Here is a 26,879-nt window from a genome sequence, read left to right on the forward strand (position 1 = left end):
GAAGACAGCCCTTACATTGGTCCTCCGATCGACTACGAGGAGGAGGAAGACAGCCCTTACATTGGTCCTCCGATCCTACGAGGAGGAAGACAGCCGTTACATTGGTCCTCCGATCCTACGAGGAGGAGGAGGACAGCCGTTACATTGGTCCTTCGATCCTACGAGGAGGAAGACAGCCCTTACATTGGTCCTCCGATCCTACGAGGAGGAGGAAGACAGACCTTACATTGGTCCTCCGATCCTACGAGGAGGAGGAAGACAGCCCTTACATTGGTCCTCCGATCCTACGAGGAGGAGGAAGACAGCCCTTACATTGGTCCTCCGATCCTACGAGGAGGAGGAGGACAGCCCTTACATTGGTCCTCCGATCCTACGAGGAGGAGGAAGACAGCCCTTACATTGGTCCTCCGATCCTACTTGGAGGAGGAGGAGAGCCGTTACATTGGTCCTCCGATCGACTACGAGGAGGAAGACAGCCCTTACAGAGAGGTTGTTGTCCTGGCACCACACGGCCAGGTCTCTGACCCATGCCAAATCTTTTCAGTCTCCTGAGGGGGGAATAGGTTTTGTCGTGCCCTCTTCACAGCTGTTGTGGGAGCTAATATAATATATATATATATATATATATATATATATATATATATATATATATATATATATATATATATATATATATATATATATATATATATATATATATATATATATATATATATATATATAGGTGCAGTTGCCATGCTGAAATAGCAAGGACATGTGTACATCGGATAACAGGAGGAGAAGGTGACACTTTTAAGTACATTTGTTTTTTCTGGAAAGGGCAACACACCAAAAGATTACATTGAGCTGAACAAACATGAGTACAATTGGCCAAGGCCATAAGGTGCTTAAAGAATAGCTGGACCAATGACAAAACGACACAGGGAGGAGGGCGGGAGCGAACTGACCAACAGGTGGAACATAAGCATAACCACCACTATAACCGAACCAGAAGTAGATATGGGAGCGTTATTAGGCGTGGACAACCAAGGAACTTAGACTAAAAGGTAATGGTGGCAGATGGACTGAGGGGAGTAACTTCATTTGCATGTGGGATGAACTCCTGTGCTGTATGTGTATAGATACAGAGCCAGGGCTCAGGGAACCTGGTTGTTCTTCGGAACAACACAGCTTCTGATTCCTTGTATTAAAGTATTACATTGAATTCATAAGTTCTTGTAAGATATTATTTAGTTATTAGTTTTTTAGTTATATTAGTTATATAATATTCCTGAGACATACAGTAGAGACAAAGTAGAGAGACATACAGTAGAGAGACATACAGTAGAGAGACATACAGTAGAGAGACATACAGTAGAGACATACAGTAGAGAGACATACAGTAGAGAGACATACAGTAGAGACATACAGTAGAGAGACAAAGTAGAGAGACATACAGTAGAGACATACAGTAGAGAGACATAAAGTAGAGAGACATACAGTAGACACATAAAGTAGAGACATACAGTAGAGAGACACAGTAGAGACATACAGTAGAGGCATACAGTAGAGAGACACACAGTAGAGACATACAGTAGAGACATACAGTAGAGAGACATACAGTAGAGAGACAAAGTAGAGAGACATACAGTAGAGACATACAGTAGAGACAAAGTAGAGAGACATACAGTAGAGAGACATACAGTAGAGAGACACACAGTGTAGAGACATACAGTAGAGAGACACACAGTGTAGAGACATACAGTAGAGAGACATAAAGTAGAGAGACATACAGTAGAGAGACATACAGTAGAGACATACAGTAGAGAGACATACAGAAGAGACACACAGCAGAGAGACATACAGTAGAGACAAACAGTAGAGAGACATACAGTAGAGACATACAGTAGAGGCATACAGTAGAGACATACAGTAGAGACATACAGTAGAGAGACATAAAGTAGAGACATACAGTAGAGACATACCGTAGAGAGACATACAGTAGAGAGACATACAGTAGAGAGATACTGTAGAGAGACATAAAGTAGAGACATACAGTAGAGAGACATACAGAAGAGACACACAGTAGAGAGACATAAAGTAGAGACATACAGTAGAGAGACATACAGAAGAGACACACAGTAGAGAGACATACAGTAGAGACAAACAGTAGAGAGACATACAGTAGAGACATACAGTAGAGAGACATACAGAAGAGACACACAGTAGAGAGACATACAGTAGAGACAAACAGTAGAGAGACATACAGTAGAGGCATACAGTAGAGGCATACAGTAGAGGCATACAGTAGAGACATACAGTAGAGACATACAGTAGAGAGATACTGTAGAGAGACATAAAGTAGAGACATACAGGAGAGAGACATACAGTAGAGAGACATACAGCAGAGAGATACTGTAGAGAGACATAAAGTAGAGACATACAGGAGAGAGACATACAGTAGAGACATACAGTAGAGACATACAGTAGAGAGACATACAGTAGAGAGATACTGTAGAGAGACATAAAGTAGAGACATACAGGAGAGAGACATACAGTAGAGAGACATACAGCAGAGAGACATACAGTAGAGAGACATACAGCAGAGAGACATACAGTAGAGAGACATACAGTAGAGAGATACAGCAGAGAGACATACAGGAGAGAGACATACAGTAGAGAGACATACAGCAGAGAGACATACAGTAGAGAGACATACAGTAGAGAGACATACAGCAGAGAGACATACAGTAGAGAGACATACAGTAGGGACAAACAGTAGTTGACCTTCACATTGTATTTAAAGTATCATCTATATAAAATATAATTGGTTAATTGGTTTGACTTGATCATGTACACTTGGAGCTATGTATACTAACTGAATGATCAGATAGAAATAGACATTATTGTGTAGATCCAATATGACTGTCAGATGGATTGGAATAGTGTAGAAGATTGTGTATGCTCTATTCATTGTATTTCTACCTTCAACATGCAGTACCAGATTACAGCCCTGCCGTTATTTGAAGGCAGCCAATCCAATAGTTTCTTAGATCTGTATTCAAATTGTTTAGAAAAAGTTGTACTTTTTGGGGGGCGGGGGGGACCTGCATTCAATTCGTTTTTAGTCACCTTTAAAGTAACTATTTGTTGCGCCGGAAAAAAAGCAACAAGTTGATTTTCTACATTTTTAAAATAATAGTTCTCCCAGTGTCTATGTTAGGGCGTGTTCTCTGAACCACAGAGGACATCTGGTGATGTGCTGTTGATAAGGAGGTGTAAAAGACAAAATGGCGAATAGAAGAAGACGAAAACGAAGCAAAAAGAATCTCATCATTATCAGAGGTTTGCCCGGAGTTGGAAAGAAGTTCTATGCAAGGTAGGCTACTCCATCCTTTCATCCCCCCAAATAAATACGTCAGGCAGACGTTTTACGTGACCCCCAACCGACTGTGTGGAGGGTTTTTTCTTTCTTCTTCGTTTAATTTGCGTTGTTTGTAACTTATTTTGTACATAATGTTGACGCTTCCGTCTCTTATGACCGAAAATAACGTCTTGACATCAGAGACCGGATTCACAAAACGTTACTTACGAAAACACTTAAGAAGTTTCTTAAGGGGGGGGGGGGGAACAAATAGGACGTTTATAAGAGTTGGTAAATGCAATTCCTCAAAATGTTATTAGGAATTCGTAGTTTTGTGTGGAACTTCGTAAATATATTATGTGACATTAGTGACCAATAAATACGCCTGTGTAACAGGAACGATTGGATTTGGTTATTTCGTTATTTCTCACACATTATAGCCACCAGACTAGCTATATCATAATCATAAATGGATAACCAAGAAAGGAGATTGAAGTGAGGGTATTGGAAATAGTAGCCAGGAAAAGATTGCTGTTTGGGGAGACTTGCTAACCAGTGATGCCAATTTAGACATTTTGTTGCTAGATCTAGCAACTTTTCAGACTACCCTTGCTAACAGCACCTAGCCACAAATTTAGCTACTTTTAAAAATGTATTTGGAACTTTTAGCAACTTTTGAAAAGTGACTCGAATACTAAAATGCACGTATTTTCCCTCTAAATGACACAACAACGAGTTTCTCTGTCACACACTCAGTCACAACACGCAGTGGCCTGGTTGCCATAGTGCCGTGTGAGTGACGTCGGCAGTAGTTCGTGTTCGACGAGACAAACCCAATGAATATAGTAGTTGGTCACGAATGTTTTGATCTTGAACAGAACTTACAACATCAATCAACATGTCTCAATCAAAATTGTACAGAAACGAGTGGGAGGGAGTCTGTAACTGAACAAATGTCAAATCATATTTATTTTTTTCCCGAGATGGCCAGTTCGATTTGAGTAAACGTTATTGTGTATTCTACGTAATGACCCAGCTTTACGTTATCACGCAATGACATCACAACGTCATTTAGCAACAAATCAACCTGTCTCTAACCCAGAAAATTAGTTGGCAACACTGTTGTTAACTGCGGGGTCACTACAGAGACCAAAAAGAAAGGATGGGCTAGAGTGGCCGAGTCTGTCTCTGCCGTCAGGGGCTATGGCAAGGGACAATGACTCTGTAAAAATGAAGTGGTCCAAGTTCTTTGCAACTTGACAAGATAGCGCTAGCTATTTAACATTTCTAGGAGATTTATTTTATTTATCTGTTATTTTACCAGGTCAGGTGACTGAGAACACATTCACAATTGTAAACTGGGGATTATTAGGTGACTGTGATGGTTTGAGTGCCAGATTGGGAATTTAGCCAGGACACCAGGGTTAACACCCCTACTCTTACGATAAGTGCCATGGGATCTTTAATGACCTCAGAGAGACAGGACACTCATTTAACATCCCATCCGAAAGACGGCACCCTACACAGGGCAGTGTCCCCAATCACTGCCCTGGGATATTTTTTTTAGACCAGAGGAAAGAGTGCCTCCTACTGGCCCTCCAACACCAATTCCAGCAGCATCTGGTCTCCCATCCAGGGACTGACCAGGACCAACCCTGCTTAGCTTCAGAAGCAAGCCAGCAGTGGTATGCAGGGTGGTATACTGAGTGGTATGCTGCTGGCTATATATTGTAATATATAGTTAATTACAAGCTAGCTAGTGTAACCAATATGCAACGGCTAGCTAGTTAGCGGTGGTGCGCGCTAATAGCATTTCAATCGGTGATGTCACTCGCTCTGAGACCTTGAAGTAGTGGTTCCCCTTGCTCCGCAAGGGCCGCGGCTTTTGTGGAGCGACGCTTCGAGGGTGTCAGTTGTCGATGTGTGCAGAGGGTCCCTGGTTCGAGGCGAGGAGAGGGACGGAAGCTATACTGTTACACTAGATAATGCGTGTTTCTTCTTAATTGTTTTCTTAGAAAGAAACTGAGGAAAAACCTAAAGAAAATTTCCAATAACTTTATTGAGGAATAGCAACTTTGCTTAACTTTCTTCATAAGTCTAGTTAAGGAGAAAAATGGCAGTTAAAAAGGACATTTCTTAAAGAAAGTTTTGTGAATCCAGCCCCAGGACATCTCCTTTCACGACTCTGACTGCTCCCTTGGAAACAGGCCCGTGATTTGCGTGAAGAGGGGCCGGAGAGCGGGCTGCCTTCTGAGAATTTGTAGGCGATCGAATAAACCCCCACTTCCTTCCATTCTGCCAACAAACGTGCAATCTTTGGAGAATAAAATCAACGAGTTACGGGGAAGATTAAACTACCAACGGGACTTTAAAATCTGTAATATCTTATGCTTCACGGAGTCGTGGCTGAACGACGACACTATCAACATACTGGTTGTTTATACACTGTACCGGCAGGATAGAACAGTGGTGTCTGTTAAGACAAGGAACTATGCATTTTTCTAAAAAACAGCTGGTGCACGATATCTAAGGAAGTCTCGAGCTATTGCTCGCCTGAGGTAGAGTATATCATGATAAGCTGTAGACCACACTACCTACCTCATCTGTATTCTTTGTAGCTGTTTATATACCAGCACAGTCAGAGGCTGGCACTAAGACAGCATTGAATGAGCTGTATTCTGCCATAAGCAAACAAGAATGCTCACCCAGAGGCGGCGCTCCTAGTAGCTGGGGAATTTAATGCAGGGTAACTTAAATCCGTTTTACCAAATTTCTATCAGCATGTGAAATCTGCAACCAGAGGGAAAAGATCTCTGGACCACCACACAGAGAAGCATACAAAGCTCCCACTTGCCCTCAAATTGGCAAATCTGAGATTGAATCGTACTACACCGGCTCCGACGCCCATCGGATGTGGCAGGGCTCGCAAACCATTACAGACTACAAAGGGAAGCACAGCCGCAAGCTTCCCAGTGACACGAGCCTACCAGACGAGCTGAACTACTTCTATGCTCGCTTCGAGTCCAATAACACTGAAACATGCATGAGAGCACCAGCTGTAAAGGACGATTGTGTGATCGCGCTCTCCGCAGCCGATGTGATTAATACCTTTAGACAGGTCAACATTCACAAGGCCGCAGGGCCAGATGGATTACCAGGACGTGTACTGCGAGCATGTGCTGACCAACTGGCAAGTGTCTTCACTGACATTTTCAACCTCTCCCTGTCCGAGTCTGTAATACCAACATGTTTTAAGCAGACCACCATAGTGCCTGTGCCCAAGAACACTAAGGTAACCTGCCTAAATGACTACCGACCCGTAGCACTCACGTCTGTAGCCATGAAGTGCTTTGAAAGGCTGGTCATGTCAGCCCAGTACATCACTGGGGCCAAACTTCCAGCCATCCAGGACCTCTATACCAGGCGGTGTCAGAGGAAGGCCCTAAAAATGGTCAAACACTCCAGCCACCCTTGTCATAGACTGTTCTCTCTGCTACCACACGGCAAGCGGTACCGGAGCTCCAAGTCTAGGTCCAAGAGGCTTCTAAACAGCTTCTACCCCCCCCCAAAGCCATAAGACTCCTGAACGCCTAATCAAATGGCTACCCAGACTATTTGCATTGACACTGTGGGAGATAATGTTACTAAAAGAGACATATATATATATATATATATATATATGTATAATACTATAGAGCAAAAACATGTGTACATCAGACCACAAGAGGAGAAGGCGACACTTAAATGCATCTGCTATTCTGGAAAGGGCAGCATACCAAAGAGTAGATGGAGTGGAACAACCATAAGTATAATGACCAAGGCCATAAGTAGGAGAAGCTGGACACACCAATGTTGGAGGGACATACAGTCTACCAGTCCTAATAAGGGCAACATACCAAAGAGCACACCAAGCTAAAACATAAATACGAAGGCCAAAGAGATAGGCCCATAGGATAGCTGGGCATATATTATTTTTTTAGGACGTGAAGGGGTCTTGCCACCATTATAAACTAACTGAAAGCAGATATGGGCGTTATTGGCCGTGAACAAACAGGAAGCTTAGACTAAAAGATAATGGTGGCAGATGGACTGAAGGGAGTAACTTCATTTGCATGTGGGATGGACTCATATGTTGTATGTGTATAGATACAGAGCCAGGGCTCAGGGAAACGGCACGGCTTCTGATAAGTTTGTATTAAAAGCCTTTATGGAAGTGTTATATTTGTAAGACGATTTTCCACCCTCTCTCCACACCACTGCCACTCTCTGTTGTCATCTATGCAGTCACTTTTAATAACTCTACCTACATGTACATTACTGCTGCTCTTTAATTACTTGTTACTTATATCTCTTATTCTTCATGTTTTTTTATTTATTTTTTAAAGTGCATTGTTGTTTAGGGGCTCGTAAGTAAGCATTTCACTGTAAGGTCTACTACACCTGTTGTATTCAGAATTTCACTGTGAGGTCTACTACACCTGTTGTATTCAACATTTCACTGTGAGGTCTACTACACCTGTTGTATTCAGCATTCCACTGTAAGGTCTACTACACCTGTTGTATTCAGCATTTCACTGTAAGGTCTACTACACCTGTTGTATTCAGCATTTCACTGTAAGGTCTACTACACCTGTTGTATTCAGCATTTCACTGTAAGGTCTACTACACCTGTTGTATTCAGCATTTCACTGTAAGGTCTACTACACCTGTTGTATTCAGCATTTCACTGTGAGGTCTACTACACCTGTTGTATTCAGCATTCCACTGTAAGGTCTACTACACCTGTTGTATTCAGTATTTCACTGTAAGGTCTACTACACCTGTTGTATTCAGTATTTCACTGTAAGGTCTACTACACCTGTTGTATTCAGCATTTCACTGTGAGGTCTACTACACCTGTTGTAGTCAGCATTTCACTGTGAGGTCTACTACACCTGTTGTATTCAGCATTTCACTGTGAGTTCTACTACACCTGTTGTATTCAGCATTTCACTGAGGTCTACTACACCTGTTGTATTCAGCATTTCACTGAGGTCTACTACACCTGTTGTATTCAGCATTTCACTGTAAGGTTTACTACACCTGTTGTATTCAGCATTTCACTGTAAGGTTTACTACACCTGTTGTATTCAGCATTTCACTGAGGTCTACTACACCTGTTGTATTCAGCATTTCACTGAGGTCTACTAACCCTGTTGTATTCAGCATTTCACTGTAAGATCTACTACACCTGTTGTATTCAGCATTTCACTGAGGTCTACTAACCCTGTTGTATTCAGCATTTCACTGTAAGGTCTACTACACCTGTTGTATTCAGCATTTCACTGTAAGGTCTACTACACCTGTTGTATTCAGCATTTCACTGTGAGGTCTACTACACCTGTTGTATTCAGCATTTCACTGTAAGGTCTACAACACCTGTTGTATTCAGCATTTCACTGAGGTCTACTAACCCTGTTGTATTCAGTATTTCACTGTAAGGTCTACAACACCTGTTGTATTCAGCATTTCACTGAGGTCTACTAACCCTGTTGTATTCAGCATTTCACTGTAAGGTCTACAACACCTGTTGTATTCAGCATTTCACTGAGGTCTACTAACCCTGTTGTATTCAGCATTTCACTGTAAGGTCTACTACACCTGTTGTATTCAGCATTTCACTGAGGTCTACTACACCTGTTGTATTCATCATTTCACTGTAAGGTCTACTACACCTGTTGTATTCAGCATTTCACTGTAAGGTCTACTACACCTGTTGTATTCAGCATTTCACTGTGAGGTCTACTACACCTGTTGTATTCAGCATTTCACTGAGGTCTACTAACCCTGTTGTATTCAGCATTTCACTGTAAGGTCTACTACACCTGTTGTATTCAGCATTTCACTGTAAGGTCTACTACACCTGTTGTATTCAGCATTTCACTGTGAGGTCTACTACACCTGTTGTATTCAGCATTTCACTATATGACTCATCAAATTTGATTTCATTTTAACAGGAAAGAAAGTATTGAGTTGAGCTGTTGGTTTGTTTCCTAAAGTGATCATCTACTCACACTTTATTTGTAATATATATATATATGACATACTATACAATAATAAACATTTAATAATAATAATAATAATAATAATAATAATAATATATAATAATATACAGTAACGATAGAATGATGTAATGATTTTATTGTGTTTTCCCAGAAAGCTCCTTGATAAATTTGGATGTGGACAGATGTTCTCCGCCTCCTTCTACCATGCTATGGTCAACTGGAACAGACAATACTTCTCACGTAACCATATGTGGAATAGACAAGATGGTAGGTATCACTATACACACACACAGAGACTCACACACGCACACACACACACACACACACACACAGACAGACACACACGCACGCACGCACACACACACACACAGAGACGCACACACGCACGCACGCACACACACACAGACAGACAGACACACACACACACACACACACACACACACACACACACAGACAGACACACAGACAGAGACGCACACACACACACACACACACAGACAGACACACACGCACGCACGCACACACACACACACAGAGACGCACACACGCACGCACGCACACACACACACACAGAGACGCACACACGCACACACACACAAACACACAGAGACGCACACACACAGACAGACACACACACACACACACACACAGAGACACACACACACACACACACACACACACACACAGAGACGCACACACACAGACAGACAGACACACACACACACACACACACACAGAGAGACAGACACACACACACACACAGAGACGCACACACGCACACACACACACACACACAGAGACGCACACACGCACACACACACAGAGACGCACACACACACACACACACACACACACACACACACACACACACACACACACACACAGAGACAGACACACACACACACAGAGACAGACACACACACACACACAGAGACAGACACACACACACACACACACACAGAGACAGACACACACACAGTTTTATTCTTCAAAGTATTCCGACATGCTTTATTTTTTCAGTCTTTAGAGCCATGAAGGAAGGTGTGGATCCGATCATCGTTTACAACATCCACTCTTTTCTTTCTGACATGTGGCCCTATATCACCATGGTGAGAACCACTGTGTGTGTCTGTCTGTGTGTGTGTCTCTGTGTGTGTGTGTGTCTCTGTGTGTGTGTCTCTGTGTGTGTGTGTGTGTGTCTGTGTGTGTGTGTGTCTCTGTGTGTGTGTGTGTGTCTCTGTGTGTGTGTGTGTGTCTCTGTGTGTGTTTGTGTGTGTGTCTGTGTGTGTGTGTGTGTCTGTGTGTGTGTGTCTCTGTGTGTGTGTCTCTGTGTGTGTGTGTGTGTGTGTGTGTGTGTGTGTGTGTGCGTCTCTGTGTGTGTGTGTGTGTGTGTGCGTCTCTGTGTGTGTGTGTGTGTGTGTGTGTGTGTGTGTGTGTGTGTGTGTGTGTGTGTGTTATTTTTTGTAATTTTCTATCAGATCTACTTGTTGCAGATAAAATGATACAATGTGGAGGCTATATACAGGGTGTTACGGTACAGAGTCAATGTGGAGGCTATATACAGGGGGTACCGGTACAGAGTCAATGTGGAGGCTATATACAGGGGGTACCGGTACAGAGTCAATGTGGAGGCTATATACAGGGTGTTACGGTACAGAGTCAATGTGGAGGCTGTATACAGGGTGTTACGGTACAGAGTCAATGTGGAGGATATATACAGGGTGTTACGGTACAGAGTCAATGTGGAGGATATATACAGGGTGTTACGGTACAGAGTCAATGTGGAGGCTATATACAGGGTGTTACGGTACAGAGTCAATGTGGAGGCTATATACAGGGTGTTACGGTACAGAGTCAATGTGGAGACTATATACAGGGTGTTACGGTACAGAGTCAATGTGGAGGCTATATACAGGGTGTTATGGTACAGAGTCAATGTGGAGGCTATATACAGGGTGTTACGGTACAGAGTCAATGTGGAGGCTATATACAGGGTATTACGGTACAGAGTCAATGTGGAGGCTATATACAGGGGGTACCGGTACAGAGTCAATGTGGAGACTATATACAGGGTATTACGGTACAGAGTCAACGTGGAGGCTATATACAGGGTATTACGGTACAGAGTCAATGTGGAGACTATATACAGGGTGTTACGGTACAGAGTCAATGTGGAGGCTATATACAGGGTATTACGGTACAGAGTCAATGTGGAGTGTGTGTGTCTCTGTGTGTGTGTGTGTGTCTCTGTGTGTGTGTGTGTGTCTCTGTGTGTGTTTGTGTGTGTGTGTCTGTGTGTGTGTGTGTGTGTGTGTGTGTGTCTGTGTGTGTGTGTGTGTGTGTGTGTTATTTTTTGTAATTTTCTATCAGATCTACTTGTTGCAGATAAAATGATACAATGTGGAGGCTATATACAGGGTGTTACGGTACAGAGTCAATGTGGAGGCTATATACAGGGTGTTACGGTACAGAGTCAATGTGGAGGCTATATACAGGGTGTTACGGTACAGAGTCAATGTGGAGACTATACAGGGTATTACGGTACAGAGTCAATGTGGAGGCTATATACAGGGGGTACCGGTACAGAGTCAATGTGGAGACTATATACAGGGTATTACGGTACAGAGTCAATGTGGAGGCTATATACAGGGGGTACCGGTACAGACTCAATGTGGATGCTATATACAGGGGGCACCGGTACAGAGTCAATGTGGAGGATATATACAGGGTATTACGGTACAGAGTCAATGTGGAGGCTATATACAGGGTATTACGGTACAGAGTCAATGTGGATACTATATACAGGGGGCACCGGTACAGAGTCAATGTGGAGGCTATATACAGGGGGTACCGGTACAGAGTCAATGTGGAGGCTACATACAGGGTATTACGGTACAGAGTCAATGTGGAGGCTATATACAGGGTATTACGGTACAGAGTCAATGTGGAGGCTATATACAGGGGGTACCGGTACAGAGTCAATGTGGAGACTATATACAGGGTATTACGGTACAGAGTCAATGTGGAGGCTATATACAGGGGGTACCGGTACAGACTCAATGTGGATGCTATATACAGGGGGCACCGGTACAGAGTCAATGTGGAGGATATATACAGGGTATTACGGTACAGAGTCAATGTGGAGGCTATATACAGGGTATTACGGTACAGAGTCAATGTGGATACTATATACAGGGGGCACCGGTACAGAGTCAATGTGGAGGCTATATACAGGGGGTACCGGTACAGAGTCAATGTCAATGTGGAGGCTACAGTGCCTTGCGAAAGTATTCGGCCCCCTTGAACTTTGCGACCTTTTGCCACATTTCAGGCTTCAAACATAAAGATATAAAACTGTATTTTTTTGTGAAGAATCAACAACAAGTGGGACACAATCATGAAGTGGAACGACATTTATTGGATATTTCAAACTTTTTTAACAAATCAAAAACTGAAAAATTGGGCGTGCAAAATGATTCAGCCCCCTTAAGTTAATACTTTGTAGCGCCACCTTTTGCTGCGATTACAGCTGTAAGGCGCTTGGGGTATGTCTCTATCAGTTTTGCACATCAAGAGACTGACATTTTTTCCCATTCCTCCTTGCAAAACAGCTCAAGCTCAGTGAGGTTGGATGGAGAGCATTTGTGAACAGCAGTTTTCAGTTCTTTCCACAGATTCTCGATTGGATTCAGGTCTGGACTTTGACTTGGCCATTCTAACACCTGGATATGTTTATTTTTGAACCATTCCATTGTAGATTTTGCTTTATGTTTTGGATCATTGTCTTGTTGGAAGACAAATCTCCGTCCCAGTCTCAGGTCTTTTGCAGACTCCATCAGGTTTTCTTCCAGAATGGTCCTGTATTTGGCTCCATCCATCTTCCCATCAATTTTAACCATCTTCCCTGTCCCTGCTGAAGAAAAGCAGGCCCAAACCATGATGCTGCCACCACCATGTTTGACAGTGGGGATGGTGTGTTCAGTGTGATGAGCTGTGTTGCTTTTACTCCAAACATAACGTTTTACATTGTTGCCAAAAAGTTCAATTTTGGTTTCATCTGACCAGAGCACCTTCTTCCACATGTTTGGTGTGTCTCCCAGGTGGCTTGTGGCAAACTTTAAACAACACTTTTTATGGATATCTTTAACCTGTTAGAGCTCTAGGGGCGCTATTTCATTTTTGGATAAAAAACGTTCCCGTTTTAAGCGCGATATTTTGTCACGAAAAGATGCTCGACTATGCATATTCTTGACAGTTTTGGAAAGAAAACACTCTGAAGTTTCAGAATCTGCAAAGATTTTGTCTGTAAGTGCCCCAGAACTCATTCTACAGGCGAAACCAAGATGATGCATCACCCAGGAATTAGCAGAATTTCTGAAGCTCTGTTTTCCATTCTCTCCTTATATGGCTGTGATTGCGCAACGAATGAGCCTACACTTTCTGTCGTTCGCCCAAGGTCTTAGCAGCATTGTGACGTATTTGTAGGCATATCATTGGAAGATTGACCATAAGAGACTACATTTTCCAAGTGTCCGCCTGGTGTCCTGCGTCGAATTCGGTGCGCAATTGCCAGCTGCTTCTACTTTACCATTTGATTCAGGGGAGAAAGCATGTGTCCAAGAACGATGTATCAATGAAGAGATATGTGAAAAACACCTTGATGATTGATTCTAAACAACGTTTGCCATGTTTTCAGTCGATATTATGGAGTTAATTTGGAGAAAAGTTCGCGTTTTGAGGACTGAATTTTCGGATTTTTTTTGGTAGCCAAATGTGATGTATAAAACGGAGCTATTTCTAATACACAAGGAATCTTTTTGGAAAAACTGAGCATCTGCTATCTAACTGAGAGTATCCTCATTGAAAACATCAGAAGTTCTTCAAAGGTAAATGATTTTATTTGAAGGCTTTTATGTTTTTGTTAATGTTGCGTGCTGGATGCTAACGCTAATGCTAACGCTAAATGCTAACGCGAAATGCTAACGCTAGCTAGCTACTTTTACACAAATGATTGTTTTCCTATGGTTGAGAAGCATATTTTGAAAATCTGAGATGACAGTGTTGTTTACAAAAGGCTAAGCTTGAGAGATGGCATATTTATTTCATTTCATTTGCGATTTTCATAAATAGTTAACGTTGTGTTATGCTAATGAGCTTGCTGATAGATTTACACAATCCTGGATACAGGGGTTTTTTCATAGCTAAACGTGACGCAGAAAACGGAGCGATTTGTCCTAAACAAATAATCTTTCAGGAAAAACTGAACATTTGCTATCTGAGAGTCTCCTCATTGAAAACATCTGAAGTTCTTCAAAGGTAAATGATTTTATTTGAATGCTTTTCTGTTTTTTTGTGTAAATGTTGCCAGCTGAATGCTAATGCTAAATGCTACGTTAGCCATCAATACTGTTACACAAATGCTTGTTTTGCAATGGTTGAGAAGCATATTTTGAAAATCTGAGATGACAGTGTTGTTAACAAAAGGCTAAGCTTGAGAGCTAGCATATTTATTTCATTTGCGATTTTCATGAATAGTTAACGTTGCGTTATGGTAATGAGCTTGAGTCTGTATTCACGATCCCGGATCCGGGATGGGGAGATCAGAAAGGTTAAGAAATGGCTTTCTTCTTGCCACTCTTCCATAAAGGCCAGATTTGTGCAATATACGACTGATTGTTGTCCTATGGACAGAGTCTCCCACCTCAGCTGTAGATCTCTGCAGTTCATCCAGAGTGATCATGGGCCTCTTGGCTGCATCTCTGATCAGTCTTCTCCTCGTATGAGCTGAAAGTTTAGAGGGACGGCCAGGTCTTGGTAGATTTGCAGTGGTCTGATACTCCTTCCATTTCAATATTATCGCTTGCACAGTGCTCCTTGGGATGTTTAAAGCTTGGGAAATCTTTTTGTATCCAAATCCGGCTTTAAACTTCTTCACAACAGTATCTCGGACCTGCCTGGTGTGTTCCTTGTTCTTCATGATGCTCTCTGCGCTTTTAACGGACCTCTGAGACTATCACAGTGCAGGTGCATTTATACGGAGACTTGATTACACACAGGTGGATTGTATTTATCATCATTAGTCATTTAGGTCAACATTGGATCATTCAGAGATCCTCACTGAACTTCTGGAGAGAGTTTGCTGCACTGAAAGTAAAGGGGCTGAATAATTTTGCATGCCCAATTTTTCAGATTTTGATTTGTTAAAAAAGTTTGAAATATCCAATAAATGTCGTTCCACTTCATGATTGTGTCCCACTTGTTGTTGATTCTTCACACAAAAATTCAGTTTTATATCTTTATGTTTGAAGCCTGAAATGTGGCAAAAGGTCGCAAAGTTCAAGGGGGCCGAATACTTTCGCAAGGCACTGTATATACAGGGGGCACCGGTACAGAGTCAATGTAGAGGCTATATACAGGGGGCACCGGTACAGAGTCAATGTGGAGGCTATATACAGGGGGTACCGGTACAGAGTCAATGTGGAGGCTATATACAGGGGGCACCGGTACAGAGTCAATGTGGAGGCTATATACAGGGGGTACCGGTACAGAGTCAATGTGGAGGCTATATACAGGGGGTACCGGTACAGAGTCAATGTGGAGGCTATATACAGGGTGTTACGGTACAGAGTCAATGTGGAGGCTATATACAGGGGGTACCGGTACAGAGTCAATGTGGAGGCTATATAAAGGGTGTTATGGTACAGAGTCAATGTGGAGGCTATATACAGGGGGTACCGGTACAGAGTCAATGTGGAGGCTATATACAGGGTATTACGGTACAGAGTCAATGTGGAGGCTATATACAGGGGGTACCGGTACAGAGTCAATGTGGAGGCTACAATTTTATAGGCTTTCCTCTGACACCGCCTATTATAGAGGTACTGGATGGCAGGAAGTTTGGCCCCAGTGATGTACTGGACCGTACGCACAGGGAGGCAGGCGGAGGAAGCCAGGCAGGCGGAGGCAGGCAGGCGGAGGCAGGCAGGCAGGCAGGCGGAGGCAGGTAGGCGGAGGCAGGTGGAGGCAGGCGGAGGCAGCCAGGCGGAGGCAGGTAGGCAGGTGGAGGCAGGCAGGCAGGCGGAGGCAGGCAGGCAGGCGGAGGCAGGCAGGCGGAGGCATGCAGGCGGAGGCAGGCAGGCAGGCGGAGGCATGCAGGCGGAGGCAGGCAGGCGGAGGCATGCAGGCGGAGGCATTCAGTCAGATTTAAACACCAATTTATGTCTCTGATTAAAGTATTTATCCTCCCAGGGGATGCGTCAGGGTGACTATCAAATCACTATGATGGAGCTGCCTCAAGGTTATCCTAATAACCCTTTCCCCATCAACCAGCTGTACAGGTAGGATACAACCTCTTCCTAGACAGCCTACATTCTACATTCAGGTAGGATACAACCTCTTCCTAGACAGCCTACATTCTACATTCAGGTAGGATACAACCTCTTCCTAGACAGCCTACATTCAGGTAGGATACAACCTATTCCTAGACAGCCTACATTCAGGTAGGATACAACCTCTTCCTAGACAGCCTACATTCAGGTAGGATACAACCTCTTCCTAGACAGCCTACATTCAGGTAGGATACAACCTCTTCCTAGACAGCCTACATTCAGGTAGGATGCAACCTCTTCATAGACAGCCTACATTCAGGTAGGATACAACTTCATAGACAGCCTACATTCTACATTCAGGTAGGATGCAACCTCTTCCTAGACAGCCTACATTCAGGTAGGATACAACCTCTTCCTAGACATTCTACATTCAGGTAAGAGACAACCTCTTCCTAGACAGCCTACATTCAGGTAGGATACAACCTCTTCATAGACAGCCTACATTCAGGTCAGAGACAACCTCTTCCTAGACATTCTACATTCAGGTCAGAGACAACCTCTTCCTAGACAGCCTACATTCAGGTAGGATACAACCTCTTCCTAGACAGCCTACATTCAGGTAGGATGCAACCTCTTCCTAGACAGCCTACATTCAGGTAGGATACAACCTCTTCCTAGACATTCTACATTCAGGTAGGATACAACCTCTTCATAGACAGCCTACATTCAGGTAGGATACAACCTCTTCCTAGACAGCCTACATTCAGGTAGGATACAACCTCTTCCTAGACATTCTACATTCAGGTAGGATACAACCTCTTCATAGACAGCCTACATTCAGGTAGGATACAACCTCTTCCTAGACAGCCTACATTCAGGTAGGATACAACCTCTTCCTAGACATTCTACATTCAGGTAGGATACAACCTCTTCCTAGACATTCTACATTCAGGTAGGATACAACCTCTTCCTAGACATTCTACATTCAGGTAGGATACAACCTCTTCATAGACAGCCTACATTCAGGTAGGATACAACCTCTTCCTAGACAGCCTACATTCAGGTAGGATACAACCTCTTCCTAGACATTCTACATTCAGGTAGGATACAACCTCTTCATAGACAGCCTACATTCAGGTAGGATACAACCTCTTCCTAGACATTCTACATTCAGGTAGGATACAACCTCTTCATAGACAGCCTACATTCAGGTAGGATACAACCTCTTCATAGACAGCCTACATTTTACATTCAGGTAGGGTGAAACCTCTTCGTAGACATTCTACATTCAGGTAAGAGACAACCTCTTCATAGACATTCTACATTCAGGTAGGATACAACCTCTTCGTAGACATTCTACATTCAGGTAGGATACAACCTCTTCATAGACAGCCTACATTCAGGTAAGAGACAACCTCTTTGTAGACATTCTACATTCAGGTAAGAGACAACCTCTTTAGTTATTATTAAAACTGTTGTGATACAGCCCGGAATCGAACCAGGGTCTGCAGTGACACCTTTCAAATCAAATGTTATTGGTCAAATACACGTGTTTAGTAGATGTTAATGCGGGTGTAGTGAAATGCTTGTGCTTCTAACTCCAACAGTGAAGCAATATCTAACAATTCCCCAACATATACCCAATACACACAAATATATGTAAAGGAATAGAATAAAGAACATATAGACTAAGATACAGTAGATCTGTATAGGAACTTAAAACTTTCCACCTTCTCCACTGCTGTCCCGTCGTTGTGGATAGGGGGGGCTGCTCCCTCTGCTGTTTCCTGAAGTCCACCATCATCTCCTTTAGATTTTTTTATGTTGAGTGAGAGGTTGTTTTCCTGGCACCACACTCCCAGCATCCTCACTTCCTCCCTTCAGGCTGTCTTGTCGTTGTTGGTAGTCAAGCCCACAACTCTAGCACTGAGATGTGCCACTCGGGAGACGTTCTACATTCTATGTTATACATTCTACAGACTACATTCTATATTGTACAGCCTACGTTCTATATTCTACAGCCTACGTTCTATGTTCTACAATCTATTTTCTACAGACTACATTCTATGTTCTACAGACTACATTCTATATTCTACAGCCTACATTCTATATTCTACAGACTACATTCTATAGACTACATTCTATATTCTACAGACTACATTCTATATTCTACAGACAAAATTCTACAGCCTACATTCTATATTCTACAGACTACATTCTATAGACTACATTCTATATTCTACAGACTACATTCTATATTCTACAGACAAAATTCTACAGCCTACATTCTATATTGTACAGCCTACATTCTATATTGTACAGCCTACATTCTATATTGTACAGCCTACATTCTATATTGTACAGTCTACATTCTATATTATACAGCCTACAGTCTATATTCTACATCCTATATTCTAGAAGCTACATTCTATATTCTACAGCCTATGTTCTACAGCCTACATTCTATAGCCTACGTTCTACAGACTACATTCTATAGACTACATTCTATATTCTACAGCCTACGTTCTACAGCCTACATTCTACAGCCTACATTCTATATTATATAGACTACATTCTATATTCTACATCCTATATTCTAGAGGCTACATTCTATATTCTACAGCCTATGTTCTACAGCCGACATTCTATAGCCTACGTTCTACAGCCTACGTTCTATATTCTACAGACTATGTTCTACAGCCTACATTCTATAGCCTACGTTCTACAGCCTACATTCTATATTCTACAGTCTACGTTCTACAGCCTACATTCTATATTCTACAGCCTATATTCTACAGCCTACGTTCTACAGCCTACATTCTATATTCTACAGCCTACATTCTATATTCCACAGCCTACATTCTACAGCCTACGTTCTATATTCTACAGCCTACGTTCTACAGCCTACATTCTATATTCTACAGTCTACGTTCTACAGCCTACATTCTATATTCTACAGCCTATATTCTACAGCCTACGTTCTACAGCCTACATTCTATATTCTACAGCCTACATTCTTCAGCCTACATTCTATAATCTACAGCCTACGTTCTACAGCCTACATTCTATATTCTACAGCCTACATTCTATATTCTACAGCCTACATTCTACAGCCTACGTTCTATATTCTACAGCCTACATTCTACAGCCTACATTCTATATTCTACAGCCTACATTCTATATTCTACAGCCTACGTTCTACAGCCTACATTCTATATTCTATAGCCTACGTTCTACAGCCTACATTCTACATTCTACAGCCTACATTCTATTTTCTACAGCCTACATTCTACAGCCTACGTTCTCCAGCCTACATTCTATATTCTACAGCCTACATTCTATATTCTACATACATTATTGGACTACATTCTATATTCTACAGACTACATTATTGGACTACATTCTATATTCTACAGACTACATTCTATATTCTACAGCCTACATTCTATATTCTACAGCCTACATTCTATATTCTACAGCCTACATTCTATATTCTACAACCTACATTCTATATTCTACAGCCTACATTCAATATTCTACAGCCTACATTCTATATTCCACAGCCTACATTTTACAGCCTACATTCTACAGTCTACGTTCTCCAGCCTACATTCTTTATTCTACAGCCTATATTATACAGCCTACAGCCTACAGCCTATATTCTACAGACTACATTCTATATTGTACAGCCTACGTTCTATATTCTACAGCCTACGTTCTATGTTCTACAATCTATTTTCTACAGACTACATTCTATGTTCTACAGACTACATTCTATATTCTACAGCCTACATTCTATATTCTACAGACTACATTCTATAGACTACATTCTATATTCTACAGACTACATTCTATATTCTACAGACAAAATTCTACAGCCTACATTCTATAGACTACATTCTATATTCTACAGACTACATTCTATATTCTACAGACAAAATTCTACAGCCTACATTCTATATTGTACAGCCTACATTCTATATTGTACAGCCTACATTCTATATTGTACAGCCTACATTCTATATTGTACAGTCTACATTCTATATTATACAGCCTACATTCTATATTCTACATCCTATATTCTAGAAGCTACATTCTATATTCTACAGCCTATGTTCTACAGCCTACATTCTATAGCCTACGTTCTACAGCCGACATTCTATAGCCTACGTTCTACAGACTACATTCTATAGACTACATTCTATATTCTACAGCCTACGTTCTACAGCCTACATTCTACAGCCTACATTCTATATTATATAGACTACATTCTATATTCTACATCCTATATTCTAGAGGCTACATTCTATATTCTACAGCCTATGTTCTACAGCCGACATTCTATAGCCTACGTTCTACAGCCTACGTTCTATATTCTACAGACTATGTTCTACAGCCTACATTCTATAGCCTACGTTCTACAGCCTACATTCTATATTCTACAGTCTACGTTCTACAGCCTACATTCTATATTCTACAGCCTATATTCTACAGCCTACGTTCTACAGCCTACATTCTATATTCTACAGCCTACATTCTTCAGCCTACATTCTATAATCTACAGCCTACGTTCTACAGCCTACATTCTATATTCTACAGCCTACATTCTATATTCTACAGCCTACATTCTACAGCCTACATTCTATATTCTACAGCCTACATTCTACAGCCTACATTCTATATTCTACAGCCTACATTCTATATTCTACAGCCTACGTTCTACAGCCTACATTCTATATTCTATAGCCTACGTTCTACAGCCTACATTCTACAGCCTACATTCTATTTTCTACAGCCTACATTCTACAGCCTACATTCTACAGCCTACGTTCTCCAGCCTACATTCTATATTCTACAGCCTACATTCTATATTCTACATACATTATTGGACTACATTCTATATTCTACAGACTACATTATTGGACTACATTCTATATTCTACAGACTACATTCTATATTCTACAGCCTACATTCTATATTCTACAGCCTACATTCTATATTCTACAGCCTACATTCTATATTCTACAACCTACATTCTATATTCTACAGCCTACATTCAATATTCTACAGCCTACATTCTATATTCCACAGCCTACATTTTACAGCCTACATTCTACAGTCTACGTTCTCCAGCCTACATTCTTTATTCTACAGCCTATATTATACAGCCTACAGCCTACAGCCTATATTCTACAGCCTACATTCTATATTGTACAGCCTACATTCTATATTCTACAGCCTACATTCTATATTCTACAGCCTACATTCTATATTCTACAGCCTACATTTTACAGCCTACATTCTACAGCCTACGTTCTACAGCGTACATTCTACAGCCTACATTCTTTATTCTACAGCCTACATTCTACATTCTATATTCTATAGCCTACATTCTATAGCCTACATTCTATAGCCTACATTCTATATTCTACAGCCTACGTTCTACAGCCTACGTTCTACAGCTTACATTCTACAGCCTACATTTTTTATACTACAGCCTACGTTCTACAGCCTCCGTTCTACAGCCTACATTCTATATTCTATAGCCTACGTTCTACAGCCTACATTCTACATTCTACAGCCTACATTCTATTTTCTACAGCCTACATTCTACAGCCTACATTCTACAGCCTACGTTCTCCAGCCTACATTCTATATTCTACTACCTACATTCTATATTCTACAGACTACATTATTGGACTATATTCTACAGACTACATTATTGGACTACATTCTATATTCTACAGCCTACATTCTATATTCTACAGCCTACATTCTATATTCTACAGCCTACATTCTATATTCTACAGCCTACATTCTATATTCTACAGCCTACATTCTATATTCTACAGCCTACATTCTATATTCTACAGCCTACATTCTATATTCTACAGTCTACATTCAATATTCTAAAGCCTACATTTTACAGCCTACATTCTACAGCCTACGTTCTACAGTGTACATTATACAGACTACATTCTTTAATCTACAGCCTACATTCTTTATTCTACAGCCTACATTCTATATTCTACAGCCTACGTTCTACAGCCTACATTCTATAGCCTACGTTCTACAGCCTATATTCTATATTCTACAGCCTACCTTCTACATCCTACATTCTATATTCTACAGCCTACGTTCTACAGCCTACATTCTATAGCCTACGTTCTACAGCCTACATTCTGTATTATACAGCCTAAGTTCTACAGCCTACATTCTATAGCCTACGTTCTACAGCCTACATTCTGTATTCTACAGCCTACGTTCTACAGCCTACATTCTATAGCCTACATTCTATATTCTACAGTCTACGTTCTACAGCCTACATTCTATAGCCTACGTGCTACAGCCTACATTCTATATTCTACAGCCTACATTCTACAGCCTACATTCTTTATTCTACAGCCTATATTCTACAGCCTATATTCTATAGCCTACATTCTATAGCCTACATTCTACAGCCTACATTCTATAGCCTACATTCTATATTCTACAGCCTACGTTCTACAGCCTACGTTCTACAGCCTATATTCTACAGCCTATATTCTACAGCCTATATTCTACAACCTACGTTCTACAGCCTACGTTCTACAGCCTACAGCCTACGTTCTACAGCCTACGTTCTACAGCCTACAGCCTACGTTCTACAGCCTACATTCTATATTCTACAGCCTACGTTCTACATCCTACATTCTATATTCTACAGCCTACATTCTACAGCCTACATTCTATAGCCTACTTTCTACAGCCAACATTCTATATTCTACAGCCTACGTTCTTCAGCCTACATTCTATATTCTACAGCCTACATTCTATATTTTACAGCCTACATTCTATATTCTACAGCCAAAATTCTATATTCTACAGCCTATGTTCTACAGCCTACATTCTACAGCCTACATTCTTTATTCTACAGCCTATATTCTACAGCCTATATTCTACAGCCTACGTTCTACATTCTACAGCCTACATTCTACAGCCTACGTTCTACTTCCTACATTCTACGTTCTACAGCCTACATTCTACGTTCTACAGCCTACATTCTACAGCCTACATTCTATATTTTACAGCCTACATTCTATATTCTACAGCCAAAATTCTATATTCTACAGCCTATTTTCTACAGCCTACATTCTACAGCCTACATTCTTTATTATACAGCCTATATTCTACAGCCTATATTCTACAGCCTACGTTCTACATTCTACAGCCTACGTTCTACAGCCTACATTCTACAGCCTACGTTCTACTTCCTACATTCTACGTTCTACAGCCTACATTCTACATTCTACAGCCTACATTCTACAGCCTACATTCTACAGCCTACATTCTACGTTCTACAGCCTACATTCTACGTTCTGCAGCCTACGTTCTACAGCCTACGTTCTACATTCTACAGCCTACGTTCTACAGCCTACATTCTACGTTCTACAGCCTACGTTCTACATCCTACATTCTACGTTCTACAGCCTACGATCTACAGCCTATGTTCTACATTCTACAGCCTACGTTCTACAGCCTATGTTCTACGTTCTACAGCCTACGTTCTACAGCCTACATTCTACGTTCTACAGCCTACGTTCTACAGCCTTCATTCTACATTCTACAGCCTACATTCTATATTCTACAGCCTACGTTCTACAGCCTACGTTCTACATTCTACAGCCTACGTTCTACAGCCTACGTTCTACATCCTACATTCTACGTTCTACAGCCTACGTTCTACAGCCTTCATTCTACATTCTACAGCCTACATTCTATATTCTACAGCCTACGTTCTACAGCCTACGTTCTACAGCCTACATTCTACATTCTACAGCCTACGTTCTACAGCCTACATTCTACGTTCTACAGCCTACGTTCTATGTTCTACTGCCTACGTTCTACAGCCTACATTCTACGTTCTACAGCCTACATTCTACTTTCTACAGCCTATGTTCTACATTCTACAGCCTACGTTCTATGTTCTACAGCCTACATTCTACGTTCTACAGCCTACGTTCTACAGCCTACATTCTACGTTCTACAGCCTACATTCTACGTTCTACAGCCTACGTTCTACAGCCTACATTCTACAGCCTTCGTTCTACAGCCTACATTCTATATTCTACAGCCTACATTCTACATTCTACAGCCTACATTCTACAGCCTACATTATACAGCCTACATTCTACAGCCTACGTTCTACAGCCTACATTCTACATTCTACAGCCTACATTCTACATTCTACAGCCTACATTCTATATTTGAGTGAACACATACGGTACATGTGCATCAAAGGAGGACTGTATACTTGTTTATCACTTTTAAAATCAGTAGATTATTTTATTATGTATAAATGATCTATCAGTTATCAATCTCTTGTGTATCATGTCATGTGCTGTGTGGACCCCAGGAAGAGTAGCTACTGCTTTTGCAACAGCTAATGGGGATCCTTATACCAATCAATTCAATAACAATGGCTGTGTTGTCTTTATACAGAATCTGTAATTGTAAGATCCCCAAGCAGAAGTTCAGGTTCTGGGAGGATAACTGGCAAGAAGCTGACAGCATCTGGGATGTCCTTAACGACCGCTCCTCCATATACCGCTGGCAGTATAGCAGAGAGGAATGGAACCTCTAGTGAAGACTTACACACACACACACACAGTACCTCCAATTTGTTCTTTTTTTCTTTCTTAGCTTTTTCAAAACTACACTGTTTTTAAAATTGTATTGGTTACCTAGCAACCCCTAGAACCCAACAACAACGACTCGTACCTTACTGTTGTATTTGTCTTCTTTTGCACTGATGGCCTGTTTTTGGTTGTGTCCGAGGCGTTTTGGTTTTTCATACCGTTGAGCCAGCTGCTCTTGATCGTTGTCTTGACGCCACTCGCGTTTTGAAGTTCAGAACGAGAAACTGTAGGCTTATATATAAATAATTGTCCTCTGATTGAAAATAATCAGGATTAGGGTTTTGGATATTTATCATCCTAATCGAGGTGTAGATTACATCTCACATTTTCCAGTGTTCAAACATGTCAACAAGGCTGCATGGGATTTTCTCTCAATGTGACTCTGTGCAGCCAATGGCAATATCCACTTGACAGCTCTAACACAGTTTCACTTAAAAAAAAAATCTGATTTGAATAGTCCTAAATCGCTCTGGATAAGAGCATCTGCTAAATGTCAAATGTATATGTTTACATAGCCTGGTCCCAGATCTGTTGCGGTCTCGCCAACTGCTATTGGTCATTGGTGTGACCACAGGACCATAGGAGTTGGCAAGAGCATAGACTGCTCTGGGATCAGGCTACAGTAGCCTACACATAAATTGCAAGGAGTCACACTTCTGAAAGGTTTTCGTGTTGCATGGTGCTTGAAACAACAGTTGTGGGTTTGATTCCAACATGGGCCACGTATAGTTTTCCTGTGTGTGTATTGCTTGAGATGTGATTCTTTTCTTAATGACGCCGACAGTATTACATAAACGGGACTGTGCTGTAGGCTACTAGATTCAAGCAGACGTGATGGAAGTACCGAACTGCGAGGACAACGTTTTCCGTACTACGCTACCTACAGATCTGCAGAATGAGTCCTAGTAGTCTAAAGTTAGTTCCTTCGTTTCTGACCGCTTTTTATAACAATAATGTTTCAAGCTTTTGCTTAAACCTGCTTTTCTACAAATTGGCATCCATCATGTTGTGTTTTTTGCCTTCAATATGCTTTGTTAAATAAATAATTTGAAATAATTTGCTTTAAGATTGTCTCATCATCATCATCATATCAAGAGTCGCTGGTGCAACACAACAGGAGAGTTTCCAGGTGGGTAAAATTGTTAGTAGCAACAACTATTGTTGTTGTTATTAAACTAGGAGTGGTGGGAACGGAGTCAGGGCGCAGAGGTTTCAGGAAAACCGTATTCCGGTAATAACGAATCATGCCAAAACAACAGGCTAAATAACCGACCGGCCCAAAACAGTCAGGAAAAATACAAAACGTCCACAACACAGAACAGAGAAACAAGGCCGCACAAAACTCCAAACGAGGAACACGTGAAACCAACAAGACATAACCAACAGAAAAAGGGAATCGGTGGCAGCTAGTAGACCGGTGACGACGACCGCAGAGCGCCGCCCGAAACAGGAAGAGGAGCCACCTTTCGGTGAAAGTCGTGACATG

General features: G+C 41.6%; 1 protein-coding gene across 1 annotated transcript; it reads left to right on the top strand.

Moving 5' to 3' along the window:
- Nucleotides 1-2,962: 2,962 nt before the first annotated feature.
- Nucleotides 2,963-26,449, top strand: LOC110533264 (NEDD4-binding protein 2-like 1). The gene is made up of 5 exons (XM_090188784.1): nucleotides 2,963-3,358; nucleotides 9,539-9,654; nucleotides 10,408-10,496; nucleotides 16,636-16,724; nucleotides 25,197-26,449. The coding sequence occupies exons 1-5, from the start codon at nucleotides 3,270-3,272 to the stop codon at nucleotides 25,336-25,338; spliced, it is 525 nt and encodes a 174-aa protein (XP_090044910.1). The 5' UTR covers nucleotides 2,963-3,269; the 3' UTR covers nucleotides 25,339-26,449.
- Nucleotides 26,450-26,879: the final 430 nt, after the last annotated feature.

Source organism: Oncorhynchus mykiss, chromosome 10 (assembly GCF_057628025.1).
Source record: "Oncorhynchus mykiss isolate SJ-2025 chromosome 10, ASM5762802v1, whole genome shotgun sequence".
NCBI lineage: Eukaryota > Metazoa > Chordata > Actinopteri > Salmoniformes > Salmonidae > Oncorhynchus > Oncorhynchus mykiss.

What these genes read in the sequence shown, in the direction of transcription:
- LOC110533264 (XM_090188784.1), top strand. Translation starts at nt 3,270, where the DNA reads ATGGCGAATAGAAGAAGACGAAAACGAAGCAAAAAGAATCTCATCATT. An exon ending in TATGTGGAATAGACAAGATG is followed by an intron (nt 9,655 to 10,407) that starts GTAGGTATCACT and finishes TTATTTTTTCAG; the next exon opens with TCTTTAGAGCCATGAAGGAA. An exon ending in TGTGGCCCTATATCACCATG is followed by an intron (nt 10,497 to 16,635) that starts GTGAGAACCACT and finishes TTATCCTCCCAG; the next exon opens with GGGATGCGTCAGGGTGACTA.